Source organism: Ciconia boyciana, chromosome 10 (assembly GCF_034638445.1).
Source record: "Ciconia boyciana chromosome 10, ASM3463844v1, whole genome shotgun sequence".
In the NCBI taxonomy this organism is placed as follows: Eukaryota; Metazoa; Chordata; class Aves; order Ciconiiformes; family Ciconiidae; genus Ciconia; species Ciconia boyciana.
Window position 1 is genome coordinate 23,355,787 of NC_132943.1, and position 27,131 is coordinate 23,382,917.

Below are 27,131 nucleotides of genomic sequence, written 5' to 3' on the forward strand. Positions count from 1 at the left end.
AACTGATGTGTTCGTTTGTCCATCGAACATCATGTCTGAAAATTAAAGCAATTTAATTTTCAGACATGATCTCCCCCAACTTTTTTTTGTGTTACATGACTAATTTTAGTAAGGTCACACCATTCTAAAGCAGGTTTAACAAACAGATTAATTTTTGTGATCACTAACACATCTTTGCAACATCCTGAAGAGGCTGAAGGCAGAATTATTAACCTTAAATTTTATCCAATTTACACATAAGTGAACTAAGATTGACTCCACTGAAATTAGTGTAAATTGAGAGGAAATTAGGCCTCCTCTTATCAGTGGATTCTTTTCATTCAAAAGTGCACTGAATTTGAGTACAATCTTGAAAAGTAAAGGTAATAAAAGCAGCGCTGACTGTAGCTTTCCATTCCTGCAGATAAGGGCAAGTTGTGTTTAACATCTTGTCAGATACTCCCCACATTTTTAGTCTAACTTGATGTAATTCTTTCAGGAAAGAAAGTCAACATAAGGGAAGTGAGAGGGAAGATTTAGCAATTTGCCCAACAGCACAGAAGTTGAGTTCAGCACATCCTGAGTTCAGAATGTAAACGAGGGGTGGGAGAGGGGACGTTCTTGCTCCTTTGTTCAGTTCATGTTTTATTTTTAAACAAATCCTATTATGTTTTGCTCTTAGAAAAAAAAAAATGAACAATGCTTAAAAAAGCTATCAATGGAACAAGAAACATTTTTTTCTGCAACTTACTGCCATGACTAGTCAAGTGTTTTTAGGAACTAAGTAGTTGAATACATAAAAATGTCTGAGAAAACAGGTCAAATGCTAAACAGATTGGCACTTCTTTGTTCATAATCAAAAAGACATTAGGCAAGTATGAACAAGAGTTTCAAAATGTCAGTAAATGCGAGAATATCAAAGATTTTCTAAGCCAGCAAGTTAATTGGTATTTTGATCCTTTTGAGCAACTGAACAACAAAATGGATGAGCCAGCACTTTTTCTCCCTTGATGTTATTAAACAAATAGGTGTGCTTCTTATCTGCCTGTTCAATAATGCTGTTTTGTAAACTCTTAGCAGGAAATATGAGGACAAAACAATCAAAGGCAGGGAACAGAACCATTCAGGGTTTATCAGGTGGGAGGTAAACAAAAGATAAAGCTCTGTCTAATGTTACTCTTTACTGTCTTCTGTTTTCATGTAGAACAGATTATTTCAGTGTTGCAAACTTGGAAGTAGTTTATTGGGTTAAAAAACAGATGGTGAGGAGGGGACTTAATTGTAACTCATTCACACAATGTTTCTTCAGCCAAGTATACAACCATCTGTTTTATGTATATAAATATACATATTCTTTTACTTAAAGTAAGAAAACGTAATCTGCAGCCCCTGTAAACACTGTAGACCTGTCAAGTCTTGGGCACTTTGCCTCCATTGGCCTTGTCTCACACCCCATGCCATCACATGTCTGTCTTACATGTTTGCTGTGAAGCAGCATTGCAGCATGGCCCCTTTCTCAGGCTGGAATCCCAGGTTTCAGGCACAGGCTATTAACCTGGTCAGGCATCAGGTGCACCTGGCTTGTGGGGCTGCATAGTGACCATGCACTGCACAGCAGCTAAGGGAGGTGTGCTTTCTAGCAGGGACTTGCACTGGAAGTCCCACTGGATGGGATGCTCCTTGTTATATCTGAGTGCCCAGGCCCCTGGAGCTTCACATGACGTGATGTGGTATGCAGGGGGATACCCCCCCTCCGCCCATGCTGGGGGATATGATCACCACATATCCCCCAGCTGTATACACCTTTTATGTAATGTGGCATATACCGTACCATGGGTTGAAAAATAAGGGACTTGAGAGTCTAATGGTGCTAAATGCTGTCATGCTTTGAAGTGCCTCATAAGCTCACAGGAATGTGTTGAGAAGTTTTGTAGAAGTTTCGTTTAAAGATTGTCTTTTTTCTTCTTCTCTGCCCGTTTATGTTCTGCATTGAAGTTCTTTGTACTGCATTAGGATGCAGGATACACTTTTCCTATAAGCGCTACCTACTCCACGGTAGCAAGATGATGTTACTCAGATCATATGCTCATGACAATACCAGTGTTATTACTGTAACAGTGATCCCAGTGAGGTTGGTTCTGCTTTTTCGATCTCACAGTGCAAATTTGCATAAGGTCACTGTTGGTACACCTGGTACACACAGTCTCTAAACCGTCAGTGTTACATTTCTCGTGACCATATAAAGCCTCATTGACCTTAATGAGTCACATTCTGCGTTGAGTGGAGCTATGAATAAAAACTGGTCAAATATTGCGAAGTCCTGTAAAACATGTTCTCTCAGTACATGCTTTCTTCTAACCCCAAAAATTCAGTGGTGATAGACTTGTTTATTATTCAAAATCAGGGAAGCACTGAATTAAATTAGAAGTCAACAGGTTTGCTACAGAGAAAATAAATGCTTGCTTTTAAAATTATGCGTTTTTAATGCAAACTTACTTTTTGAAACTGAGTCTGCATGGTACCGAAGTCCCTAAGTGATTTCTGGAAATGAAATTGTAACATCCCCCATATTTTGATTTTACTATTACCCGTGTAAATGTTTGTTATTTGTTTCAGTGGCTTTAAGATTTCACCAGATCTGTATAAAGTTCCTGTACACTTGAAATATGGTAAACTACTGTACCTTCCACATATACTTTCTAGACTCTTGTCATTCACAGAACACTGGTAAACAGTTGCAGGATGGAGAAGATAGGAAACTTCTAGGAGTGAAAAGTCTGCTAACCCCTTATGAATTGTATATGCAGAATGGACCAAATTGTGCCTTTCTTAGCGTATTTCTGTGATTCTATGTTTATGTGGTGATTTACAGCATAAGTGTTAGGTATCTGTTACTGAATTTCGAGAGTATCTTAGATGTTTTTTCATTTTTCAGTTACATTTTTTCATTCATACTCTCAATATAGAATCAAATGTAATTAGTTTTACGAATTCAGATGTGAAAGTTTCTGAAAGAGGGGAGATACAACCAATAGAAGTTAGGAATTTTTGAAAAGTTATTTAACAGCTCTTTCAGTGCTAAAAACATGGGGTTTTTGAACTTTCCAACGCCAGGGCTGAGAAGGAACAAATGTCTTTTGGAATGTTGAGAATCTCCCTACTATTGCTGGGGGTCTGGCTAGAAAGGGATTTTGCCCTGTTGCACCTCATGCTTTTCATTATCCGTTCTCCACCTTAGGCCAGTATATTTTAGTACAAAGATTTGTTTTAAAGAGAAAAAGGGTTAATCATTACTTTTTTGAGTTAATTGTGTAGAATTGATGCTGCCTTTAAGTCTGGAATGTGAAGGGAACTTTAGTAAGAGACACTTAGTAGTTAATGGTGCTGTTTAAATGCTATTTATTGAACAGTTCAACAGTTCACCCTTTAAGGAGGGGAGAGAAATTGAACCATTTGTTTACAATCAGTTTATCTAATCTAAAACCACCAACACTAAAACGCCTTGGCCATAATCAGATAGTTAATAACATCATTCTGGAGTTGTCCATATCTTAGCATACTTGGATGTCTTTAACGTTCAACATTAACTCTGCATGTCCTAGCTTTGCAATTGTTGATCTGGGGATAAATTCAACTGTTAAAAAATGTTGGTTTATGCCTAATGACTACTAAGTACAGTTAATCCCATTTTAATGTATGTTTTGTCTGGAATACTATTCGTGTCCATGAAGGCTGGTTTGTAGTGCAGTGTAAGAACCACTCGTTAAGAAATACATAATTCCAGAGTTTCATCAGCTCTGAGAAATTAGTTCTTCTAATTTCTCAGAGGGGAGATTGCTTGTCTCTTACTTAGTCTTACTGCTAATGAGAATGTGATTAGTCAAGTACTTTTAGGAAACACATAGATGAATATGTGTCACGTAGGAAATTTTCAAGCAGTATATATAACCAAAGAAAATCACATATTTTTGCACAAATATGTGCATGTTTATGAAACAACACATGATGGAACATAAACTTTATTTTTAAAAATAGAAATAAAAGTATTGGCTTAACATAGAAGAGCACTGAAGTATTCCAGACTACTGCATTTTCTGCTGAAATAACAAATGCAAATATGGAAATAAAAAGTAGAGTTGTGAAATTTTCATCTCATCTGGAAGCAAATGTGATTTCTAGCTCTACTTTTCTGAAATTAAGTATCTGGTTTCTTCTCTTGGTGAAATGTTGTAAATAAAGGTCATTCTGTGATCTCTGTACAATAGATTTACATTAGTATGATAGAGATGAAATTAGGCCAATAAATCAAAATGAACAGTTGTAGTTGCATATACCCCAAAGTTTTGGGTGCACTCCCAGACGTTTTCTCTACCATTTCACCATATGCAATATTTGCACACTTTTACCAGATACATTAAGGTGAAATATTTTACCTTCCTCCAAAATATTCCATATGGTCTATTGCTGTACGAAGATTTTAGGTTAAGAAAAATAATTGGATGACCCTATGTGGCACATGCTGTGCTGCCATACAGTTATCCTGAGCACATCAAGTCAAACTACTTGTGCATCTGTAGTTAAGTGATTCAGTCATGAAAACAGGCACCAGAGAGAAAACAAAGTGTTTGCTTAAAAAAAATACCTGGATTTGAGCTTTGGAACACTAATCTAGAGACCTTTTACTGTGCAGAATGCAAACTCCAAAAGCAGTTCTGGAGGAGAAATAATCAAAAAGAAATTGCCAGTCCCGTATCGCTAGACCTTATTTCTGATGAGTAGAGTAATTTCTGCCTTATTTTTGATGACATAACTGAAAAGGAACAGGAAGACCTGACATCCTGAAAATCTGACATCCCAGCATGTTTAACCAGTTACAGGAGTCTTCTGTGCAGTGGGTGGATCAATCAAAACACTTGGAAAAACACCATTTAGAGGAAGTTTTTATGAAATATTGGGAGACAATATGTTTACATACAGAAACCGAAGTTACTCCCATGGCGTGCAAAGTTACTGTCATTCTGAATGGCTTGCTTTCTTAGAAGACAAATAAATCTAAACTTATTTAAAAAATTGTTAAAACAGGATTTGATAAGAAAAGTGGGCATTGTTTTATTTATGTTGTTTTTCTGAGTACCAAAAGCAACTACATTCTAGATCATGAGAGAGAGCTAATGGAGGGGGTACTACATTAGAAAGATACTGAAGTCTGTCGTAAACAAAACGGTATAGTCAGGTGTGTAAATCGCATAGCGCAAAAATACTTTTTAGGCAGGTATTTGCCACAAATAAGAAGTCAAATTCTCGGTAATTAGAATGTCATTGATAAGATAGTAAGATTCAAAAATTATGAGATCTCCCTTGACTATTTTATTGCATCAGCACTATCTAAAAACTGTTTTGTGGTTTTAAAATTCCCAACTACAACATGCCTCAAAAGATGTATGAACAACCAGAAAACTGATATTATCACTCACTTGAATCCTTCCTTCCTTCTAAGGCACTGCTTAAGTTACATACATGTGTAAATAACATGGCTATCTGAATTGGCTTTTGAAGCAAACAGCAATTTACGATTGGTGCAACTTCCCTGTCATATCTGTCAAGTATCTGTTGAAATTGCATGCTATCACAAATTGTTTGTGATACGTATATTTTAAATCTGAGTTTTATTAGTGCAACTCATACGATGGTTTGTCTTGTGAAAACTACCATCATTAATTTTTGTAATAAGGTGGAGGAAACGTACTTTTTTCCCTCCTATTTAAATACACCATGTTTCTCCATACCTACTAAATGGCATGACTTTTAGTATTTTGAAAGACTTGGCTAAAGAATTTGCAATATCATGTTATTGAAAAAGTCACTGCGTTAAAAATAACTCAGTAATACATAATATCCTGTCATTATTCAGAGTGGGCAATGTCTCCAGTTGGTGAATATCTATGTCTCTAGTCCAGGACTGATTCCAGTGCTTCTGCCTTCAGACCTCATTTTGTTCCCCTTTGATCTTTATTGACTATTTTAGTGGTTCTTTTTTCTTTCTTGTGGCAACTGGAGCTAATATTTGAAAATCACATTTCTCCTGATTAAAAAAAAAAACAAACAACAAACTCTTGCCCTATTCTATTCTTTCTAATTGCTTCTCCATATTTTCTTCAGTATGAGGTGGGGTATTTTCTTGCCTCTGTATGGCTACAGAGGAATCTGTCTTTGAGGTTCACTGGTTGGATTCTTCTCTTTATGTTCTAAAGTACATCTGATGGCTCTTCCCCACACTAATAATTAGGAGAATGGTTTGCTCAACCTGCCAGTTCGTCTCAAACACAATGTAAATAGAGTAGCACCTGTAGAAGTATAACTTAATTAAGACCAAGACAACACATAAATTCATAAATGAATGGTTCATAAATGAGAGCTGAGGCAGCAGTTGCTATCATCTAACAGTGTACTTGTGCTAAAATAACCTTAAATTTGTAAACTAACTGGCACATGTTCTTGCTGTTACTTAACATAATTGTTTGCGAGTTACTTAAATACTATAAAACCATTCTTCATTAATGCATGGTGGCTTTACAGGTAGGGATTGGTCCATTCATTTTTAATTCAGTTCAAGCATGTTTGCATCCCTTTTTCGTTAACTATTTGCACAATAATGTTATTTAACTTAATTGTTAGGGGCTCTTCTTTGCAAGGGAACATGGACAAAAGAAAAGTCAATGTTGTTTACTATGGGCCTGCTCCAAAGGCCACTAAAATTGATCATGATCATTCCAATTAATTGTTTATCCCAATCAAAGAGAAAAAAGACATCATGCCTAATGACTTACAAACCTAATCATAACCACAGAAATCCTTGTGAGTAAAAATAAGGTTACATTCATATGAGGAGTAATTCACTTGTTTTTTCTTCAACATAGCTGCTAGTTCTGTTTAACCATCAGCACTGATAAAATCCTTGCCAATATGATAGCCATGCCAATTGTTTTAATTGTGCATATATATGACCTCTTCTGGAGGTGTGAAACACAGCTGGGTATTCATGCAGTCTGAGCATCTTGCTGTCTGTAAGTTAAGATTGGTATGAAAGTTGTTTTTACTGTAAACTAATCTTTATTCTTCACACACAGTGGCAGCCTTTCAGCTTCAATAATCAGTCAGTATCACTGTATCATTGTACTGCCTACCCGCCTAGCGCTGGCCTTTATCTTCACCAATTGAGAATCCTCAGTCTTTCTATTAGGCATACTGAAAATGGGAAGCTCCCCTGAGTTCTGTTGATGGGAGTAATCTTGTTACAAGCTCAAGAGCCTTGGACTTCTTATGTGGATTTATGCTTCCCGAAGAATGTCAAGGCCATTTATATTTCTTTGTGAAAAATGACCGATACCAGTAACTAAAATATTGAAAGATTCTGAAATGTCTTTTTTGGCATTTCTCATAAGAAACAGGCATCAGGTCATGAATAACTTACTTTTGGTGCTTTTCTCTTTCTTTGGTGCTAGTATTTGACTTTTTCTCCCACTCAGAAATCTGTAAAGGTCCATTGAACACCTCAGGGAGCACCTGCTTATTCAACAGAACTTGCAGACTTGCAGTGAGATGTAACTGTGCCAAAGTATGTTATGTAGCCCTGTAGACGGCATACTTATTTTACATGTTATGCAAAAGGTTTTATTTTTGCCTTCCTTTCTATTACTCTGATTTCTAGCACTTTTCCTTCTTCTCCCTGTCATTCATTTACTCATTCACCTGAAAAATTCAGAGCAACCTTGGGTGTTTCCTAAGTTGCACTGGTTTGTGAAAGACCTCTATGGATGATTACACCAACTGGGGATTTCTAGAATGCAGCAGATTCTAGAATGCAGTGGTACCACTATGGTACCACTTATTTTCCTATGTCATGTAGATGCTCAAATATCTGTTCATGACAGCTGTGTCATGATTTATGAAGAGGACTGAGTATAAGGGAGAATTTGGCCTATGAGTTCTAGAGATGCAGCTCTGAGCTAGAGAAGAGCAGTGAAAGTACATATTGATTGTCAAGTCAATTCTTTCTTTGTCATTTGGTTTTGCAGGTATTATTACCTTGCATTCAAGGCACACGAGACTCCCCTTGGTAGCAGAGAAAACTGTCTTGCCATTTTGGAGAAATCTAAACTAGACAACTGGATTCTTGGGAAAACCAAGGTAGAGGGTGTTAACATTTTCTCAAGGATAGTATCCTTTTAGCAAAACATGTCTAATAGTGGTTTGAAAAGTACTGCATGAATGAACAAAAGAGCAAGGAATTTGCTCCAATTAGCTTCCCAGGTTACAGAGGTGCCCTCCCAAGCCAGCTGAGCTAACACTGCAAGAGGAGGGGTGCATTGGGTACCTCCCCAAAGTATGTTCTGCATGTGGCTGCCTTGATAAGGACAGTATATCTGTCAGTGCCTGCTGAGGTAGTGCCTCCTTGAAGTTCCTCCTGCTCTATCATGGCATGACTGAAACTTTACACTCTGGCCCATCCTGTGAGCCTGGTTAGTACCCTGTGAGCCTGGTTAGTACGTTGTCCATTTGTGGAGTTTCAGGTGAGATCCTTCTGGCTCTGTCAAGAGCCTTTCTTCATGGTTTAAAACGGAGTGGATGACTTCTATAAAAAGGATGTTATACAGTATCTTGAGTTGTTTTACAGTGCACAAAGGAAAAACACGGAGAATTTTCCTACTCAAAACCCAGATAAAGTGTATGTAAGCACCCACAGGATTTGCCTCCTGAAGCAGAATGCTGTTAGACAATATTAAGTCTAAAACCAAATTCAACCCAGGATGTATCTGCCTACTGTCAAGAAAGGCTTTATTTCAAAATTGTTGATACCTGAAAATATCCCCCTGGCCAGTTGACTTTGTAAAGGGGGTAAATTTGTGGTTTATTTTGCAATGGGGTGATTATAATCAGTGGAATAATGAAATTCCACAAGCACACTGAGAGCAAATATTTGATTCACAAGATTGCTATGATATCAGCAACCAGTATTTTACCAGTTTTCTCAGCAATGGTGCCCTAAAATAGGCTGGTGTAAGACTAACGAAAAGGCAGAATACAAGAGGTTATGTTGCTGCCTGCATGTGATACTGATTTTTTGGTTGTTGTTGTTCCATTTCAGGTTTTTCTAAAGTATTACCATATAGAGCAGTTAAATTTGTTCCTGCGGGAAGTCATAGGGAGGGTGGTGGTCATGCAAGCCTATATCAAGGGATGGCTTGGAGCAAGGAGGTACAAGAAAGTCAAAGAGAAAAGAGAAAATAGTGCTGTTACCATACAGTCAGGTACATGTTCACATTCGCTATTTCATTGAGTGTCTTTGCATTTCAAGCTGTTAAATTGCATGTACATTATTTATTAATTTGTAATAGTTTATTATGAAATCAAAATAACCGGAGGTGCTTTTCTCTCCAGCTAATTGATGCAAATATTATTGATTTACTTCTAAGGTGTCATCTTAGTATTTGGTAATGTCTTTAAATATTTCAGTGTTTTGGATGTAATGCCTTTGAACAAAATGAAAATATTGTTAGGTATGTCTACTCTAGCATGCAGCACATAAATGAAATGCAGTAGCATGCCCTCCCCAATGTATACCAGAATTCCAGGTAACTTATGTCATGGGGTGGGCCTGAGAGGCTGATTATCAGTAATTTAGAAGGCTTCCTTATATCGAATTTGGGGAGGAAAGGAGTTCTTGTGCTGACATGATTATGTACCTTTGCCTTTTGGGTTAGGACATCAGTGAGCACATGGTGACAATTAAAATCTGGACGAGTGAAGCGGTGTTTGAAGTTGTGGGATGTGAATACTGCAGTCGTGAACCCACAGTTCAACATCTGGGTGGGTAGGGAAGAGGTATTGAGGTTGGGGGCAGGAGGGATGAAAGTTTCAGCACATCTCTGACTGTAGACTCTGTAGCACTTCCTTAAATAAATGTAATTTCTAGCACATGGTTTTGTATTTTTAGCCTGGAGAGGATATGAAGCTCGCAGGAAGTACAAGGAAATAAGGAACAGAAGAACTGATGCTGCTATACATATTCAGGCGGGTAATTAAAACATTATTTCAATTGCCAACACCTATTTTGCTGTGGGTGATTTCATGTGTCAGTGTTTATAGCCAAGAGGAATACATACAGTCCAAACAAAAGCTATCAAAAACATTAGTTCTGATTCTTTGTTCTTCAGTATCAAATGACATCAGTGACAGGTATCAGGCACATTGGGCTTTTTGGAAGTACTTCTCTGAAAGCAAAACATACTGATTAAAAGCTGTTGGGTTAATTCTTTAAGATTCTTCTGAGCACAGTCAGTATGATTCAACTATATGTAGAGCTGGTATGAAGCACTGGATTGATTGCACTAAAAGTGTGGATGGGAGGCACTGGACATGCATTTCTCTGTCTTTGTGTTGAGCCCTGATCTTGGCAGGTTGCCAGGTTTTTGTTTTGACTGCTTGCTGGGTTTGCCAGCTTTGGCCAATCTTTTGACTCTCTGCCAGACTCCTATGCAGCCATATCAATATGAATTTGAATAAACTTTAAAGAGATTATTGGAAGAACAGGCCCATAGGGCTGTGTAGGTCTCTAGTAGAGAGCAGGGTACCATATGGCACAGAAATCTAAGAACCAGTGCCGTGAACTCAATGGTGTTTTCAGATGCTGCCAATATGAAGCAGCCTCCATATGATGCAGTGTAATACACCTTCACTGTCCAATCCCAGGTTGAAAGACTGTAGCTGATCAAAAATGAGTTGTAGCAAATGTGTTTACAGATAAACCAAGGTACTACCTTTATTCTACCGGCTTTGTGTACTATAATACCTTAAGCTTTGTAATTTCTCTATTCTGTATCATATAGTCTAAAGTCAATCTGAAAAAGATGCGTTCTAAATATTCTTTTACTTTGTTCTCAAGCCATTTCCAGTAAATTCATTTGTTTTCCTTTTGTCTAAGTTTGCTACTCTGAAATTAAGCATCACTGTGACTTTCAGCAGAAAACAGAATACCAGTCTAGTTACAGAAAGGAACAGAGTATCATAAGGATAAAACAATAATTTATAGCTTTGCATGCATACTGTTATGTAGAATCATGAACTATAGCTCTAGGGTCAAATGCAGAATATTCTATTAAATGGAGAACTGTTAAGGTGAATTTTTTTCTCCCATTACAACAGGCACTGAAGGACTGCATAAGCACTCTCTCCCCTTCCTTGTGTTGTCATTTTCTATTGTTTTCATGATAGCACAGAAAGTAGATCTTAAAGTACCCCCTGCAACTATTTTCTGTATTATTTGCTACATTTACACTTGCCCATACCTGGACTTTGATTTCCTGACTTACAACAGCCTTTTGCCATACAGAGGAAAGTGGAACAGTTGACCCATCGCTGTCCCACTATTACAGTTCCTTAAGATGAGAATTATCTCAGGTTCAGTAGGAAGCTGGTGTGTAGCAGTATCACTTGGAGACTGTAGGGGACATTCTGCCTTAGAGTTTTATCTGGCCAGATTTCTTAGGCGTGTAGGAGATGCATGCTTATTACTAGCTCTTTAGAGAAAGCAACTGATCTATTCTGCTGTTTGCACACATGGGAGAGATTCAGAGCTTTGTTCCTTCTTGCCATCCCTTAGACACTGCATTGAACATGGCAGAGGAGAGGCAGTGGGAGTGTATGCACACTCTTGAATTTGGACACTTCTGTTGAGCCCCCTGGACCTAATGCTGGAGGAATTATGTTAGCACTCTTCCCACCAACACACACACTGTCTTCTTTTGTAACCTGGCACTTGACAGTTTCAGTGATCAGTCTGGGTGAATAAGCATTCGGGCTATAGGGTTAAGAGTGACACAGTGCACCTTTGTGTTAATTAGGCTGTCTGCTCCTCCTGTCTTTGGTGCTGCATTCAAAGGGCTGTAATAGTAATAATAATCCTCAACACATTTCTGTCCGCCTTTGGAAACCTATATCTAGGACTTCTTATTTGAAAATTCTTCTTGTGCATATTTTCTCTTCTCTACATGCTAATTATTCTGTGTTTCAAATCAAAGCTCATGCTTGCTAATGGTGGCCATTTTCCAGGTTTTAAAATACACTGACAGTCTTTCTGTTGTTTACATTACACTGTCCAAGTGCCTAGTGACATGGAGACAAAAGCAACTTCAAATCTCTCCCTTTCCTGCACATCTTATAATGTAAATGTGTAGTTCAGCAGCTTTTCAGTAAATAGAGTATGATCACCTTTGTATTTTTTTTTTTAAATGAGCCATTTCAGGCAGTGAGATAGATTGTTTGCATTTGTCACCCAGATATTAGCAAAACCATATAATTAAAATACATGTACTTCCCTCTCCTTTCCCAGCCCCTCCCCCCCCCCCCCCCCCCCCCAAGCAGGCCTTGAAATTTAGGAAGCATTTGGCTTACATGTTTCTACAGAACAGCGCATATTGAAATTTGTTTTCCTTTCATCTCTTTCCCAATAAAAGCAGCCGCTCGGCTTATCCCTTTAGCTTCCTCAGAACTTCCTTTCAGAATTCCCGATCTATTACAGCACATTCACATACCAGAAACAAGATGCCTTTTCATGCTGTCAACCTTTTTCATCTGAAATGTAAATTAATTCTTGCTGGTACGCTTTGACAGAGATCAAAGTAGGGGTATTAACCTTATTGGGCCTTCTCTTCATCAGAATCGGTTCCAAAGACTGCAAGGGTAGTGTTAGGAGGCCAGTCTTCACTGTTATCTATGGCCCTCCTCCAGGCAGTCCTCTGTCTACAAGTCAGCATTTCAAAGGCGCTGATTTCTTTTGTAAATGACCTTATCATTACTTTAAACTGTGTGAAAAATGATTTGCCTGAATAATTCTTGCAGGATTATCCTGCTCATTTTAATTGTGGGGGGACTTCATTCAGATTCCAGGATATTGTTTAAGTGGTTTTGACAGCAAGTGATCATAGCCTGATATAAAGGAGGAACACAGCTCCTGATTGGAAACCTCTTGACTTGTTCAGATTGTTCATTTCTTGCAAGTCAGTCTTTGAGGTAGACTGCATTTGCATTTTAAAAATAAACAGATGCCTTTCAAATACATGAGCTGGTGGTCTGGAGATCTCTGTGGGCCCAGCAGTTCACTCTCCATTGAAGAAATGTTGGAAGAAAAAACAAACTTAGAAAAAACCCAACCCTCACACTATACATGAGGATACAATTCCTGAGTGTATTATATTACACAAAAAAAAGTCATTATTTCAGATGAGGGAAAACACCCTTGCTAGGAAACAAAATATTTGTGAATTTAAATTAGGTGGGGAAGAAAATGCTACCCTACTTCAGCATATCTACATCACAGGTTCTCAGAATACACAGATGTTATTAGACTCATGGCTAAAATGGTACACAGGCTGCACAAGGTCTTTCCTACTTCTTCCAGTCACACTTTCCCAAACTGTGAAGGTTAGAAAATGCTAATTTTTAACTTAGAGATAATTGTAAAGAAAGATTTTGTGTAAAGTGTTTGAGTTAACAGTACTTTGCACTTCTGAGTATTTCTTTGTAATTGGGATTTGTATTGTTTGATTTATGTCTACATACAAGGAAAAATATTTTGTTAAAATGAAGAATTTTTTTTAAATTATGTTGCCAGATTCACAGCTGGTTTAAATCAGTGTATATCCACTGAATCATCTGACTGAAATGTTGCTGCACTGATTTACCTCACATGCAAGTCTCATTTAATGTTTCTTTGTATTAGAATAATGCATTAATTAGAATTTAAAACAACAGGTAATACAATTATAAAAGTACGTTTTCTGGTTATGATAGCATGTATTTCCATGCAGCGTGACTGTTGTCCCGAAAGACTTAAGGGAGGATTTTAATCTGGTTATTTCATTTGTGAATTGACATTGCCAAAATGCCAAATGAGTGGTGCATGCGATTCACTTAGATCCGAGGTGACATCACTGAATTCATTTTAATTAGCCCCACTTTAGCCATCTGGAATATACTGTGCAGCTCTGGTCAGGACTGAGTTTAACTATGCTTCCAGAGGTGAAAGGCAAATGACTAATCCATTGAGCCACCATCTCCTCCTCCAACACGTGCTCACGCACTCACCATATGTCACATTGTATTGGAAAATTCTTTATCAAGAACTCAAGATTTGGGCTTTTTTTTTTTTTTTTTAAATAAAAAGTAATGGATGTTCAGAAGGAAACCAGATGAAGCGTCCCTTTGTAAATTGCTTTCTTTCTGTAACTTTGGCCCATGCAGTGTTGCTCACTATTTACATATCTCTAACATGTGTTTCTGGCAAAATTTACTGCATTATAATAAAAAAAAGAGGGCCTGAGAACAGCCGTAATTTACTATTTTACATTTATAATAAATGTAAGCTTTTAATAAAAGTGTTACCTTTGGGATTTTCAACAACAAAGATTTAGTGTTGGCTTCAACAGAAGACAATGAAGTATTTCTTGAAAACACTATATTTATCCATCTATTTATATCACTATGTACATGTGTGTGTACATGTATTTGGCTAATACTGTTGTATAGATCTAAGAATTACATGAGTAAAATGTTCCAAAAACTTCTAAGCACTTTATAAATATATCTAATTTTTTTTTTTTTTTTTTTTTTAGTTTTCCTGAAAATAACAACCACTAAGTAGCAGATCCAGTTTTACTTTTTTGTATCATTAATTTTCTTGCTTTTAACTACATTGTCAGTGTAAGTACCATTGAAGAGATGTATGTGGTTCTCTTAATGACAGCTGAACTGACTCGTATTGATTTCACATTCAGGGTAAACCAGACTGGTTTGTACAGGCTGCACAGCTTTGGTTAGCTTCCCTCTTCCATCTCTTTGTGTTCTGTACTAGCTTAGGGCATCTAGTAATTCTTCACTTCTGTTATCTATCTCTAGCAACCATTAAAAGCCTGCTGCTCATGTGCAGGGAACATGTTAGGAAAAGTGAGAAGGCCTTATGGTTTTGAAGTATGAGATCCTATATTCTATCCCCATCTCTAAGTTAAGCTCTGTCAATGTGAGTATGTCTGCATTTCCTTTTGGTTTCTCTCCTGGTTTTGAGGAGATGAAAAGGAGACCTTTCTTACTGGATTTCATGCTCTTGCTAAAATAAGGAAGGGACAACAACGTACATTGTACAACAATACATTGCAAAACCTATTCCTTTCCCTTGCTGATATTGACAAAGAGTTTCACAGTCATCTTCACTTTTTTTTTTTCTTTGACCAAGTCTCAAGATCAGAGACTGTAATGCATGGTAATTAAAAAACATGTCCAAGTGGTGATGTGCATCAGTGACACCAGTCCTGATGGCAGTCTTGGTGAGTCTTCCTAATAGTCACTGCTTCTTACTGATAGTTACTGCTTGTATGTGAGAACTCATTACTTGCTTTCTCGTAATGCTTCTGCCAGAGAACATAAGACAAGAATTGTTTTTTTCTGCTGTTAAACAGGCATCACCCAATATCCATCCAGAGTGAGAGGTGAAAGAGGAGAGGTATTCAGGGGACCCAGCAAAGGATGTGACTCTCCATCCGTTTTACTGTTCATTAGAATTAATTTGGCATGGAGTGAAGAATCAGATTCATGGGCTCCAAATCCTCTCAGATGTTGTTAGTTAAGCTGCTGAACGCTCTTTTAAGTACGCAAATTAAGAAAGTGATACGCTGTTTGTAGCAAATCAACTTCCGATTACAAACTACTATGGTATCTTCTGTTAAACAAGCAAGAGCTTTCATTTCTGAGTTGCTGTTATATGCTATTTTAGGTGATATAGATGAAAAATGTGTCCATGTAGAAAATGTCTGCTTAACATGATTTTTTAATGACTGAGAATGAATCCTTCTGCTGTTTAAAATACTACTTCATCTCCTTTCTTTATACTTCTTATATAGACCTGTGATTGTTTAGCTTTGATCTTTCTACATTGTGCTTCACAATTTGCTCTGTAACTATATATTTCCTATGGGAATCAGAGGGAAAATGCCTGGACTTTTCCTATCTGGAATTGTGCAACATTGTGTGTAATGTATATGCCTTGGTACTTAAACCTTAAAATAAAGGTTTTTAACTGCAAGGCACCAAATTTCAGACTCCCTGAGGTATATATATTCTTGGTTTGATAGGTGCTGAAGCTGACAGAAAACTCGCTTTGTGTGAGAATTGATCAGTTCAAGAAGTAAAAATTCATGTCCTAAATTGTGGCACATAAAACATTTAACACTGAGTTACTAATAGAAGTGCTAAAATTAAGTTCAGTTCCCATGTTGCCTTTCAGATCCTGTCATCTTTGGCTATGTAAAGATCAGGGTTAAAGATACTGTTGCTGGAAAGTTTGGAATATAGACTGGATAAGGTGAAAATGAGGTGACAGCTGGTAATCATTCTTCTTCAATGATGCAGTGATTGTTCATGGAGCAGTAGCAACATGAGTCTGCTAATTTCACACTCTTTGAGCCAAGTGCTTAGTGTCAAAACCAGCACCAGTCAGTAATGCAAATTGCTGTGATGGAGCAGCTTCCCAGCCTCTCAGACTCCCCCAGTAGAATTCTCTGCATATGCATTTCTTTTGAAACGTTATAGATCCAGTTAATAAATGTTGAAAAGATGCAGTCCTACTAATGCTCGATGAAGCTTTTGAGAGAGAGACAAGTTTGTTTATCCTGCTACTGCAGTTATCCCATGAGTCGAAGGGAAAGTAGGAAAAATACAGCGCTGTCAGATTCAAGGTATTCTAGAAGAATGTTAGATACCAGTTTGCGGAAAGGTTAGGTTGAAGAGGAGTTGACTTTGAAAATATGTATGAAAACAAAAGACAGGGTAAAAACTATGTTTATTAAATCAGATATAGCAGGTTTTATGTACTGAATGAGGGAAAGACCAAAGTGGTTATGCTGACATTAATAAGAGTCTCTGGGGAAAAAGAAAAAGAATTTTAAAAATAAAATCACGGTAGGTATCAGGGTTGATTTTATAAACACACACACACACACACACATGCAAAGAACTACTAAAAGTTGAGAAATTACTAAGGATAAAACTGAAGTTTATCTTATTAGTTCATTTGTTTCAGTGCTGCTTTATCTTTATAGTAGTCCATTGACTGACTGATACTCAGCATGTTTCAGCTGCAGAGAGGTGGCTGCTAGCCAGCTGTCTCTGCTGCCAATATCAGAGTAGGCTCCTTGTCTGGTCAGTAAGGGATAGTTAAGGATTGGAAGCCTCATCACATAGGGCAAGTGAATGCTTGCCTCATCTCTGCCAGACAGGCAGACTTTTCCAGTCTGATTATTAAGGGTGGAAAGTTCCTCAGCCTCACGATACCTGATATCTGTATTCAGTACAACACCTCAGCAGGTCCAACTTCTGTCATGCCTTCTGTAAAGTGAATGGTTATTTATTTTAGTAACCTCTCATTAAAAGGCAATTTTTGCTGCTTCTTACCCTGGAAGCCTCAGTAGCACTGAAATGCTTAGATTGTTATGGTGCATTGCATACCACAGCTTGAACTGTTCAGATGACTTTCATTTTCTTATATTGCACAAATAAGTGCAACACCACATATTTTTGCAGAGGTAGGTGGCTGAAAAGAAGACCATTAACACTATACAGGAATTAAAATAGAAGAGAATGGATTAGTTACAGCTCTTTCCTGAGGGAAAGAGCAGATGCAATTGAGGTAGCTCCATTTTGTTTCCTCCACCATCTTTTCATTACGCAAAAAAAACCATGAATGGTGAGCTAAATTTATAAGAGTAGTTAAATGCAAGAAAAGGGAAATCAATCCACTATCTCATAATTTGGTAATAATTGAGGGATTGCAAATTCTACAGGGTCTTTATTCTCTGTTGTGTAGGTAATGCCTACTTCTAGTGTTTTCATAAAATCAGAGGCGTGAGATACAGGGAAAACTTGTTAATCTTCTGATCAACTTCTCTGTTCTCAATTTATTCTATATTCTATATTTATTCTACCTCCTGATTTCCCTTTGTAATCTACAATGTTATCTTGACCCTGATTCTACATGAGGTTGCCCTAGATCCCATTTCTGTGCCTATCCTACATCCCACTGTAATATTTAACCCTGGGCTCTAGGAACCCCAATGAGAGGACTCTTCTCCTCCTCCTTTGGGTAATTAATTAGCACCCAGACTGACTCTGCTTTTGCACGTGTTTAGTGTGCTTAAAAGCTTTTCCTGGACAGGGAATTTTTTTCCTCAAAATCATAATATTTCCTGATCTTAGCTCCAATTTTCTTTTACATATAGTCTCATGGTTTAAGTTGCAGTCCTGCTAGACTAATAAACAGCTCCTTTCCCTCACAACCTACAGCCTTCTATATTCAGCAACTGCTTGTTGCACACTTCAACTATGGCATTGATACTGTACTTACTTTCTTCATTATTCAGCCCTTTCTCCCCTTTTATCCAGGTATTTCTACTTAACATAATGCTTGAAATGAACCCTACTATGATAAAATTTAAAAATTTGTGGGTTTAAGTGTACATTGCAATACTTTTTAGTCTTTTGTCCTAAGTGCAGTATGTATCACTATCTGTGGTTTGTGCTGGAGCTTTATTACTAACTGCTCACAGGTGTCAAGAATTCAAGAAAATTAATGTCAGATAAAACTGCAGAAGTAATTAAGTTATTTAGGTACCTAAATCCAGAAACAGTCAATGGAAATAAAGGGTGTAAATATCTTCAAAATGTTATTCATTGCCATTTTCTTTGCCATTTCATTTCGCTGCATGCTTGCTACTTCATTTAGTATTTCTAGTGATTGTTTTGTTCTGCTCTTTTTTTAATGAATGGTATAAATTCCAGTCTCTGTAGACTTTTTTTTCCTGATCATTTGTATGAGAGGTATTTTAAATGTTTTATTATGGTTAGAGTTAATTGAAAAATAGGAGAAGGCATTATTAATTTTTCTAGTTTTAATTGAATATATCTGTCCCTGGCTCCTCACCCCCCTACCCCACAATAAAAGCAGGTAAAACTTCTGATTCTGTAGAATACTGACTAGCTCAAATCATGGGAGTTGTGATTAAAGAAGGTGTTTTGGGAGTGATTTTCTACTGTGTATTTTAATACATTCTAAGCTGGATTCCTATTTAAATTAGACATGTTCTCATTTCGAGGCCTGTTTTCCTTGCCTGGGCTGTGCCAAATGGTCACTGTAATGTGAGAGTGTAAGGCCCTGTATAATTTCCAGCTGTTGTTAACATTGCAAACATTGGAGCCATTCCTGTGAGGTGCTAAGTGTTCTTTCTGTCCACTGGTTCAGTAAAAGTTGAGGGCATTCAGCTCTGCACTGCAGAGCCGGGTGCCAGTCTGCATTTCAGGCTCTACAGAATTTTTCTCTGATTCATAACTATGTTTTTTAGCTTTCAGGGGATGTATTGTTCGTAAAAACTACACAAGATTGAAAAACAGCACTGGCTGTGTAGCAGATCCTCAGCTTATGAGCAGCTGCTCTTCTTCTGATTTTGGCTGTGAAGAGCACTGGTGAGTTGAATCCTTTGCTGTCTATTATCTAACAGAAGTCATTTTCCACACAGTGGGATCTGAAAGGAGCAGGCGTGTCATCATGATTCAGCCAGGTCTTAGGGAATCTGACATTTTCTGAGGATGAGCACCTGTAGGTTAGCCAGTCCCCCCACCCGCTTAGTCATCTCAATGTTCTCCCAGTGGCAGAGCTAGATTTATTTGCAATGCTGTTTGTCCTGGGTTGCTGTCCTGTTTCTGTCCACTTCTTGGAAGTACACAGAATACCTTAGACTGCGGACAGGATTGCAAGTACTCAGCATTTTGGAATTGACTGCAGTGCATGTTATTAAATTCTCAAGAGTAGCAAGTTACCCTTCTGTGTCTGTAAAAATCCATGCAGACCAGCAATGAGATAGGGAAAAGAGCTGTAAAAAGCAGATGGACAAGTCACTCACAGAAAGCCTAGGAATACTGTGAATCATAATAGTGGTGCCCTCCTCTTTGTAGCGGAAGGGTATTTTAACCTTCCTTACCAATTGAGTCACTCCAGACAAATGTCTCCCTGACAATTCCTTGGGTTGAGAGGCAAGAGGGATCTGTTATGTCTTTAGCTATTGTCAAAGTCTGTCTCTCCAACAGTGTTCTAGAAGAGGTGGCTGCATTTGCTGGATTAATGCCTTTGATGAGCAAGTTTCAGTGACTAAGAGTTATGAGATCTCTCCTGCTGTGGCATGGGCATGAGGACATCTCAATGCTTCTTCCAGTTCTTATTTCTGTTGTTTTATATGCTTCCCATATAGCATATAAACACAGGTTCTGTTACACCTCTTAGGAGTCCTCTGAGGAAATCAATGACTTGCTTGACTGTAACTAGATGCTGTTATTCCATTAAGAAGGTATTTTTTTTAAATAACCATTAACTTCTCCAAAATGGTATTTCTTTCTCTGTGTATGCTCATAACATTGAGTTATGTTAACTTCCATGCTCACTTTGGTTGATTTAGATTGAATAATGTCTGCTACATGTTCTAGTGCATTATTATAGGATTTTGTTCAGGTGTAACCACCTGCATTCTTGTAGGTTAATAGTGCTCCAGAATCTCTCCCTTGCAGTATCCTGTTTTCAGCAAGAAAAAGTTTCAGCCCATTGGACAAGAACTAAAATAAGTAAATGTTTTTGGTAGTGATTTTCAGGGAAAAGAATGAGCCCATTGCAATCATAGCTCTGTCTTTGGGTTGCCTCACTGCTCATTGGGGCAATGAGTTTCCTAATTTCTTATACCCTTCATGCGCATGCAGCTCCTTCTATCTCTTAAGTACTTAAGGGGTGTGTATCTTGTGATCTCTTTAAAACTATTGATGGTTGCATGGTCATTTGTTCTCCAGTCTTCACTGATGGTTAAAAGCAAGAGCTAAGAAGCTATTATCAGTTTTCTTTGGCATCCCAAATTATAATTATTTACAATGTAAATAGACTTTTTTTTTTTCTTTTTAGTGATCTAGAGCTTTCACCTGGACTTGTTTAGGGGCACACAGCTTCTTTAAACTTTTTCCTTCATCTGTTTTATGTGTAGTTAGCCAGGAATGGTTTTCTTCCCTTTTTGCATTAGACTGTTTCTGTAATTCCTTGTTGATCTCCACAGAAATTTATTTTTCTGGATTAGGTACAGCTTGCTTAATTGTACATCCCTTGAGGCTCACGAAGATTTTATGGTTCAGTAACTGTTGAGGTGAATTTGAGCTCTATGAAGCACAAATATACAGACCTTTAGAGATATTCAGCCACTGAACTTACATTGAAATCAATGTCTAAATGCCTTTAGATACCTGGCCTGGAGGTGCCCATGTAAGATACATTGGCCATTCAGGTCTTGCACCCAGCCCTAATTGCTGTGCACAATGAGACAGATAAATAAATTCACACCTTCTTTTGCCTGGCGTTGCTAAACTGCCATTACTGGTGGCAGTTCACAAGTTTAACCCCAACAAATATTGGAGATTATTTGCCTAATCCTATAAATTTCTCAGCAATGGCCTCAGATTCCAGTGATTTCGGAGAGACTTGAAAACGTTCAGCATTTCACAGGTGATAGTCAGAATCTTAGGACTAAATCCAATAACTTACTTCCCATAAGTCAAGCCTCACTTCTACATGTAGCTGTTACTGGGCTGTTGTGTTTTAAGCATATGGCTGTTCAGTCATACAGGAAACTTGTAGGAAACAGGAAGGCTGATGAATAATAGTGCAGATGTTTAACATAGTAGCTGGTAATCTGTCCCTAGAGAAGACAGCCTCACTGTGGCTTCACATATCGTGGAACTAAAGTATAGAATAATAAAATATTACTTTCTCTTCATTTCCTTTCATTTCTTTTCATTTCTTTTTTTTTTCTTTTTTTTCTAACTGGTAGTTTTGGAAAATGAAAAATGAGCTTAAAGGTACTCAGGATCAGAAAGCAAAAGCATATACAGTTCTGTTGTATGCACAGGAATATAACTAGACATTTAAATGTATGACAATGTGCTGCTTTTTCAAAGATCTGTTAAAAAAGAAGTTACAGTATTATAATATATGTAAAGCACTCAGTTTTACTAAGTAAAGAATTTCAAAGTGTTCAGAAGAAATGGGCACTTTAAAAAAAATTGAATTCCTTCAAGAAAATTGAATCTCTACACCTAGTTCATGCTCTTTTGTCAGTGAATGCAGGACATAAGCAAACTCAAGCTAATAAATTATGTAGGATGCTAATTAAATGCACACATTAGTTCATTTAACATTGCCTGTTAAATGTTTCCTGCATTTATATGCTTGACTTTAAAACCAGTATTAACTGTGTTCAAATGCAAAAATCTTTCCTGCGTGAAGCTGATGTCACAGGCAACTAAAGACATATTGAGAATTGGCAGGTATCTCTGATAGGAATAGAAATAGGTAAAGGAAAATAATATAAATGTTAGCAGGGAAGTGGCTTTGTCTCATTGAAAAAATGTTTTTCCATTCAGTTCCACAGAGCTGTGGAGTTGCCTGTGACGACTCCTACCAAAAAAGGGTCATGGGATTAATTGTACACCTGGGAGACTGACACTAAGTCTGAATTCCCCCCCAAAACCCAGTCTGTGTATGTGACACTTGCCAAGCCTTTTCTTGACATCATCAGCCACTGAGAGGAACCTGCAAGCCTGCCTGGCAAGAAGGAACTGAATCACAATCAGACCCTTTCCCAAAGTAGCTTGTTCAAAACTTTAAAAGGGCAGAGTTATTTTAAAGAGCCAAACATGGTCAAGACTAAATTCAAATGAGGAAAGTGAAAACCTTCCAGAGCCCTTTTTACAACCCTGCTGAATAGCAGATTTACCCTTCTGCAGAGAGCCGAATAGGCAGCAGAGAAGGGAGGAATGGGACTAGGTTTCCCTTCTCACAAGGTCAGTGCGGACACCAGCTTCGCCTCTGCCTCCATATTACAATTGGTCATCACATGAAATCAAAGATGCTGCATTTTGAAATGGCATAGCTACAATTTCAAGTTAGTATTAGAGATCTCTTGAGCTAATTAGGAATATTCTGTGGAGAAGGGAGAAGTAATTTTCTAAAACATCCCGCGATTTTTAACTTGTTAGACTGACAGATCTCTAGCTACTATATTTTTCATAAATGTTCTTGTTCTTAGCAGAATAATCTACAGTTCAGTAACTAAGGACCTTAATCTACGCTACGTTGTTCATGTTCTTGTTCAGACAGAGCTGTCATCCTCAAATATCTTTAAATCCCTTTAGAATCTCGTCAAAGCATCTGTAACATACAGGTTCCACCATCTTCTTATCCATTTACCTCCCAAATGAAAATTGTGTTAAATAATACTGATCTGATACTTACCCTGGAAAGTACTTCCTGTATTGTTCTTTTTTTCCTCTAGCTCACTGAACTGTAGCTCACTGACTGCTAAATATCACAATATAAGTTACCTATATGTACATGATCAGTGGCCTTAAACTATGTAGTACAGCAGAAAGCATTGCTTCCACATAGTGACTTTGTTACACGTCAGTTACGTCTGTAACTATGAGTGTGTGTCAGTGAGTATCCCTTGCTCCTTTGTTTCCTTACGGAGCTCTGTGTGTTAAAGACACATGTTGGAAGATATCTGACATCAACAGCAGTTTACACTCTTAATTCAAATTCATTGTGATTTTTCTCCTTACATCTTTCTCTTTTTAGCTAGTTGGCATCATGTTCACGCTTTGGTCATCATAGGTTCTCAGACACCATTCATTTTAGTAAAACTCTTTGACATTCACATGAGACTTAGGTAATCAAGATTGGATAATAAAGCCTGAACAAAACTACACAGGCATACCAACTCAGGTGTTTGGAAACTTACAGACAAGGAATAATTATCAACATTTCTCTGTTCCACAGGAAGTATGCATCTGAAAGTCAAGTTCCAGAAATGGGTCTATTTCAACTCATTAATGGCTTGACTGATGAAGCAGAATCTGATTACTAAATTTGTATCAGTACTAAGTGAGTGATGGTTACAAGGGTTTAAGAGGGCAGGATTAGAATTAGAAACAGAGGTACATGGACTGTGATGAACCACAAAATGAATGTCAGTCAGTAATGGTATCCTGCTCCAAAGTTTACATCAGGTAGTAGCAATGAGGATACATACTACCTCAGGTGTGCATGACATTTTCTCATCACTGTCAAGACCTCAGTGTAGTGTATTAGACACCGCACTTCAAGAAAATGAGCAAATCCCTCAGCAACAAAAATGATCACATCTCTATAAACCATGATAAGGGGAGATCTCTAAGGGAGATGGAAAACTGAAAGTACATGTGGTATCATTTCTCCAATCATGAAAGGCTGATGTGAAGAGGACAGGAACAAACTGTTCTCCATTGAGAATCAGGCGAGGAATAATGGGCTTGCATTGCTGCACAGGAGAGTTTGGTTAGACATCAAGAAAAGCTCACTGATGGTAAGCTGGGTTAAGCCCTGTGTAGATTACATTGGGAAGTTTTGACATCTCCATCATGTAGGTTTTAAAAATCAGCTGAGACAAACTCATGACAAAAAAAAAATGAGTAGGCGTAGCTGATTTTTCTCTGAAAATGGAGATGGCTTAGATGATTTGCCAAGGTTCTTTTTATGATTTATAAATACAGAGCGACTTCTTGAAATGTAACACCTCTGTGCCAGTGGGTTTGGCATTGCAAGTCAGCCACTTTTATAGCATCTTGGTGCCAGCAGCCATTGCTGCATCAGTGTAGGGAGTAAGTATAAAAATTGTTCTAGAGGAATTCTTCTTGGGTCAGCTTTACTTGCAACAGCGTTGTTGCTGTGCCTGAAAAATGAACAATTGTCATTTCTGAATGGTCTGCAACAGCTGGAGGCCCATTGAAATAGCATGCAATGTGGCTTCACCTACATGGACACTGATGGCTTAGCACATAAACATAATATCCCGTGTATCACTGAGAGTAGAGAATAAACATGATTTGAGTCACATGAGCATAGATCAGCTCAGAAACTGGCTTAATGTGAATTAAACTGTTCCATATAAAAACTCTCCTATCTTCTGCTATGCTTTCTTTGACTTGATCTGCAGCTTGCCTCTCACTAAAGCCACTAAAGTGAGGTTCAGTCAGTCAATAACAAAACCTTCTTTGGATTCTTTTGATTCAAAGGAAAAGGAAAAAAAAATCACTATGTTAGTGTGCTTCTATTCTTCATGGATAGCTGCTTGAAAGAGTCACATCTCCACATTTTAAACCTTTTTTTTTCAGAACCTTTAGATAAATGCCATCAAGTCCTGGTGATTTAGTGCTTACACCTTTCTCACATTGCTCCATAATTTTCTCTTTGGGTAATTTAAGTTTCTGTCAAGACCACACTGTGATTTCTTGTATAAGTCATCTTTTGAATATGAATTGTCATTTCTTTCCGCAGTGAAAGCTGGTATAAAGACATTCTGCTTTCCTTTAATTGCTTAACTTTCCTATTTGTAATCATAGCAAACATTAAGGTTCTTGCTTGTGATGGAAATAGGAGGTCTGCAATTCCTGTGGCATGCAGTGGGACCCATTGGGCCTGATTCTGCTGTCATGTGAGCTTCTAATTACTTTACAGTTCATAAGTTCAAATAGTTACTCATGATTTATAAAGGTGTAAATGGAAATGTGGGCACCATTTTTCAGTGTCATCTTTTTTCTTTTTCCTCATCTCCATCCCTTTGGAATTTGTCATCTACCCATTCTGGAAGGATTAAATTTGTTCTGTTCAGGAATATATTTCTGTAAAATGAGCTGTATTCTTTCTAGTGGAATATCTAGGAGTGATTCTAACAGTTTCAAAAGCATTTAAATGATGAAAGTCCGAATTCCATGACTTACACTCATAATGGCCAGCATAACTCCAAAACTAGCTATTTTTCTCCAGCATAAATTAGTCTGCGCTACTAGTTTTATGCTGCTATGGTTTGACTGCTTTCAATGCTAAGGATAGTGTGGCTATACACTATACAGATGTGTAGACAGACCCTAAGAATCAATGTTTCTGTTTTTGTCAATGTTTCTTACTAATTGAGTGATTTATAGACAGTCCATATGTGAAGACTGAGGCGTATTATACCTCAGTAGCTGAACGTTCAGCAGCAAATTGTTGTATTCCCTGACTGAAACCAGGCACATGAACCTGGACCTCTTGCATACTTGCCAGGTAAGTGTGCTGACTGGATCTCATCTCTCTGACCCAAATACTGCTTTCCTGAAAATGTGGAAAAGAAAAATTTTTGGAAACCATAGGACAAGCAGTTTGTTCAAAGATACCTGAAAATACCTTGCACCTCAAAATCAGCCTCAGATGCCACATTTGAAAATGTTAGCTATCATCATTGATTGGCTCATATGAACTAAATACTGCTGAGGTGCCCTCCTGTTGCTATTGCGTTTTTCATATTGCATACTAGCCAAATTTTCACAATAGCTCAGAGACTGACTTCAAGGTGCTCCGCATCTACAGTTGATGCCATGTTTTCAGAAGTGTTCCCTGCCAGTTTGACATTGTGGTGAGTTGACCCTGGCTGGCTGCCAGGTGCCCACCAAGCCGCTCTGTCACTCCCCCATCTCAACAGGACAGGGGGAGAAAAATACAATGAAAAGCTAATGAGTAAAAGCTAGTAATCATGAAGTATATAAATATATCACCAACAGTACATTCTGTGGAAGGATGGGGCATCTTGCACCAAATACAACCCACCTTAGGATTGTTCTTATCAAAAACACGGCATCACTGGGATCCTGACAGAGTATTGCAGTCTGAGGGCTTCAAAATTCCAGAAGATGATTTTTGCTAGCTTAAGCTGTACAGAAGGCAAGTTGCTGAACTTTACCTTCATGCTTTAAACATTTAGACAATGTTCTAGCCCTGGCAAAGTTAAAATGCTGGCAAAACCATATTAAATTTTAGATTTTTTTTTTTTTTTTTTTAATAGAAGGTAGAAATTAGTTCAAGCTGCAGATTTAGATCCAGATCCAAACCACCCCAAAGTCTGCTTATGTAAATTTATATGATGATTCGGTCCCTTTTGGCATTGTAGGCCATT

At 37.8% G+C, this 27,131-nt stretch overlaps 1 protein-coding gene across 1 annotated transcript in view; it reads left to right on the top strand.

Moving 5' to 3' along the window:
- MYO3B (myosin IIIB) overlaps positions 1 to 27,131 on the top strand; it is a 191,736-nt gene that overhangs the window by 113,707 nt on the left and 50,898 nt on the right. Inside the window, exons 27-30 of the mRNA XM_072874911.1 lie at positions 8,055 to 8,166; positions 9,125 to 9,287; positions 9,974 to 10,054; positions 19,422 to 19,542. Of these exons, the coding sequence (XP_072731012.1) occupies positions 8,055 to 8,166; positions 9,125 to 9,287; positions 9,974 to 10,054; positions 19,422 to 19,542 (477 nt within the window). The remainder of the gene's footprint in view (positions 1 to 8,054; positions 8,167 to 9,124; positions 9,288 to 9,973; positions 10,055 to 19,421; positions 19,543 to 27,131) is intronic.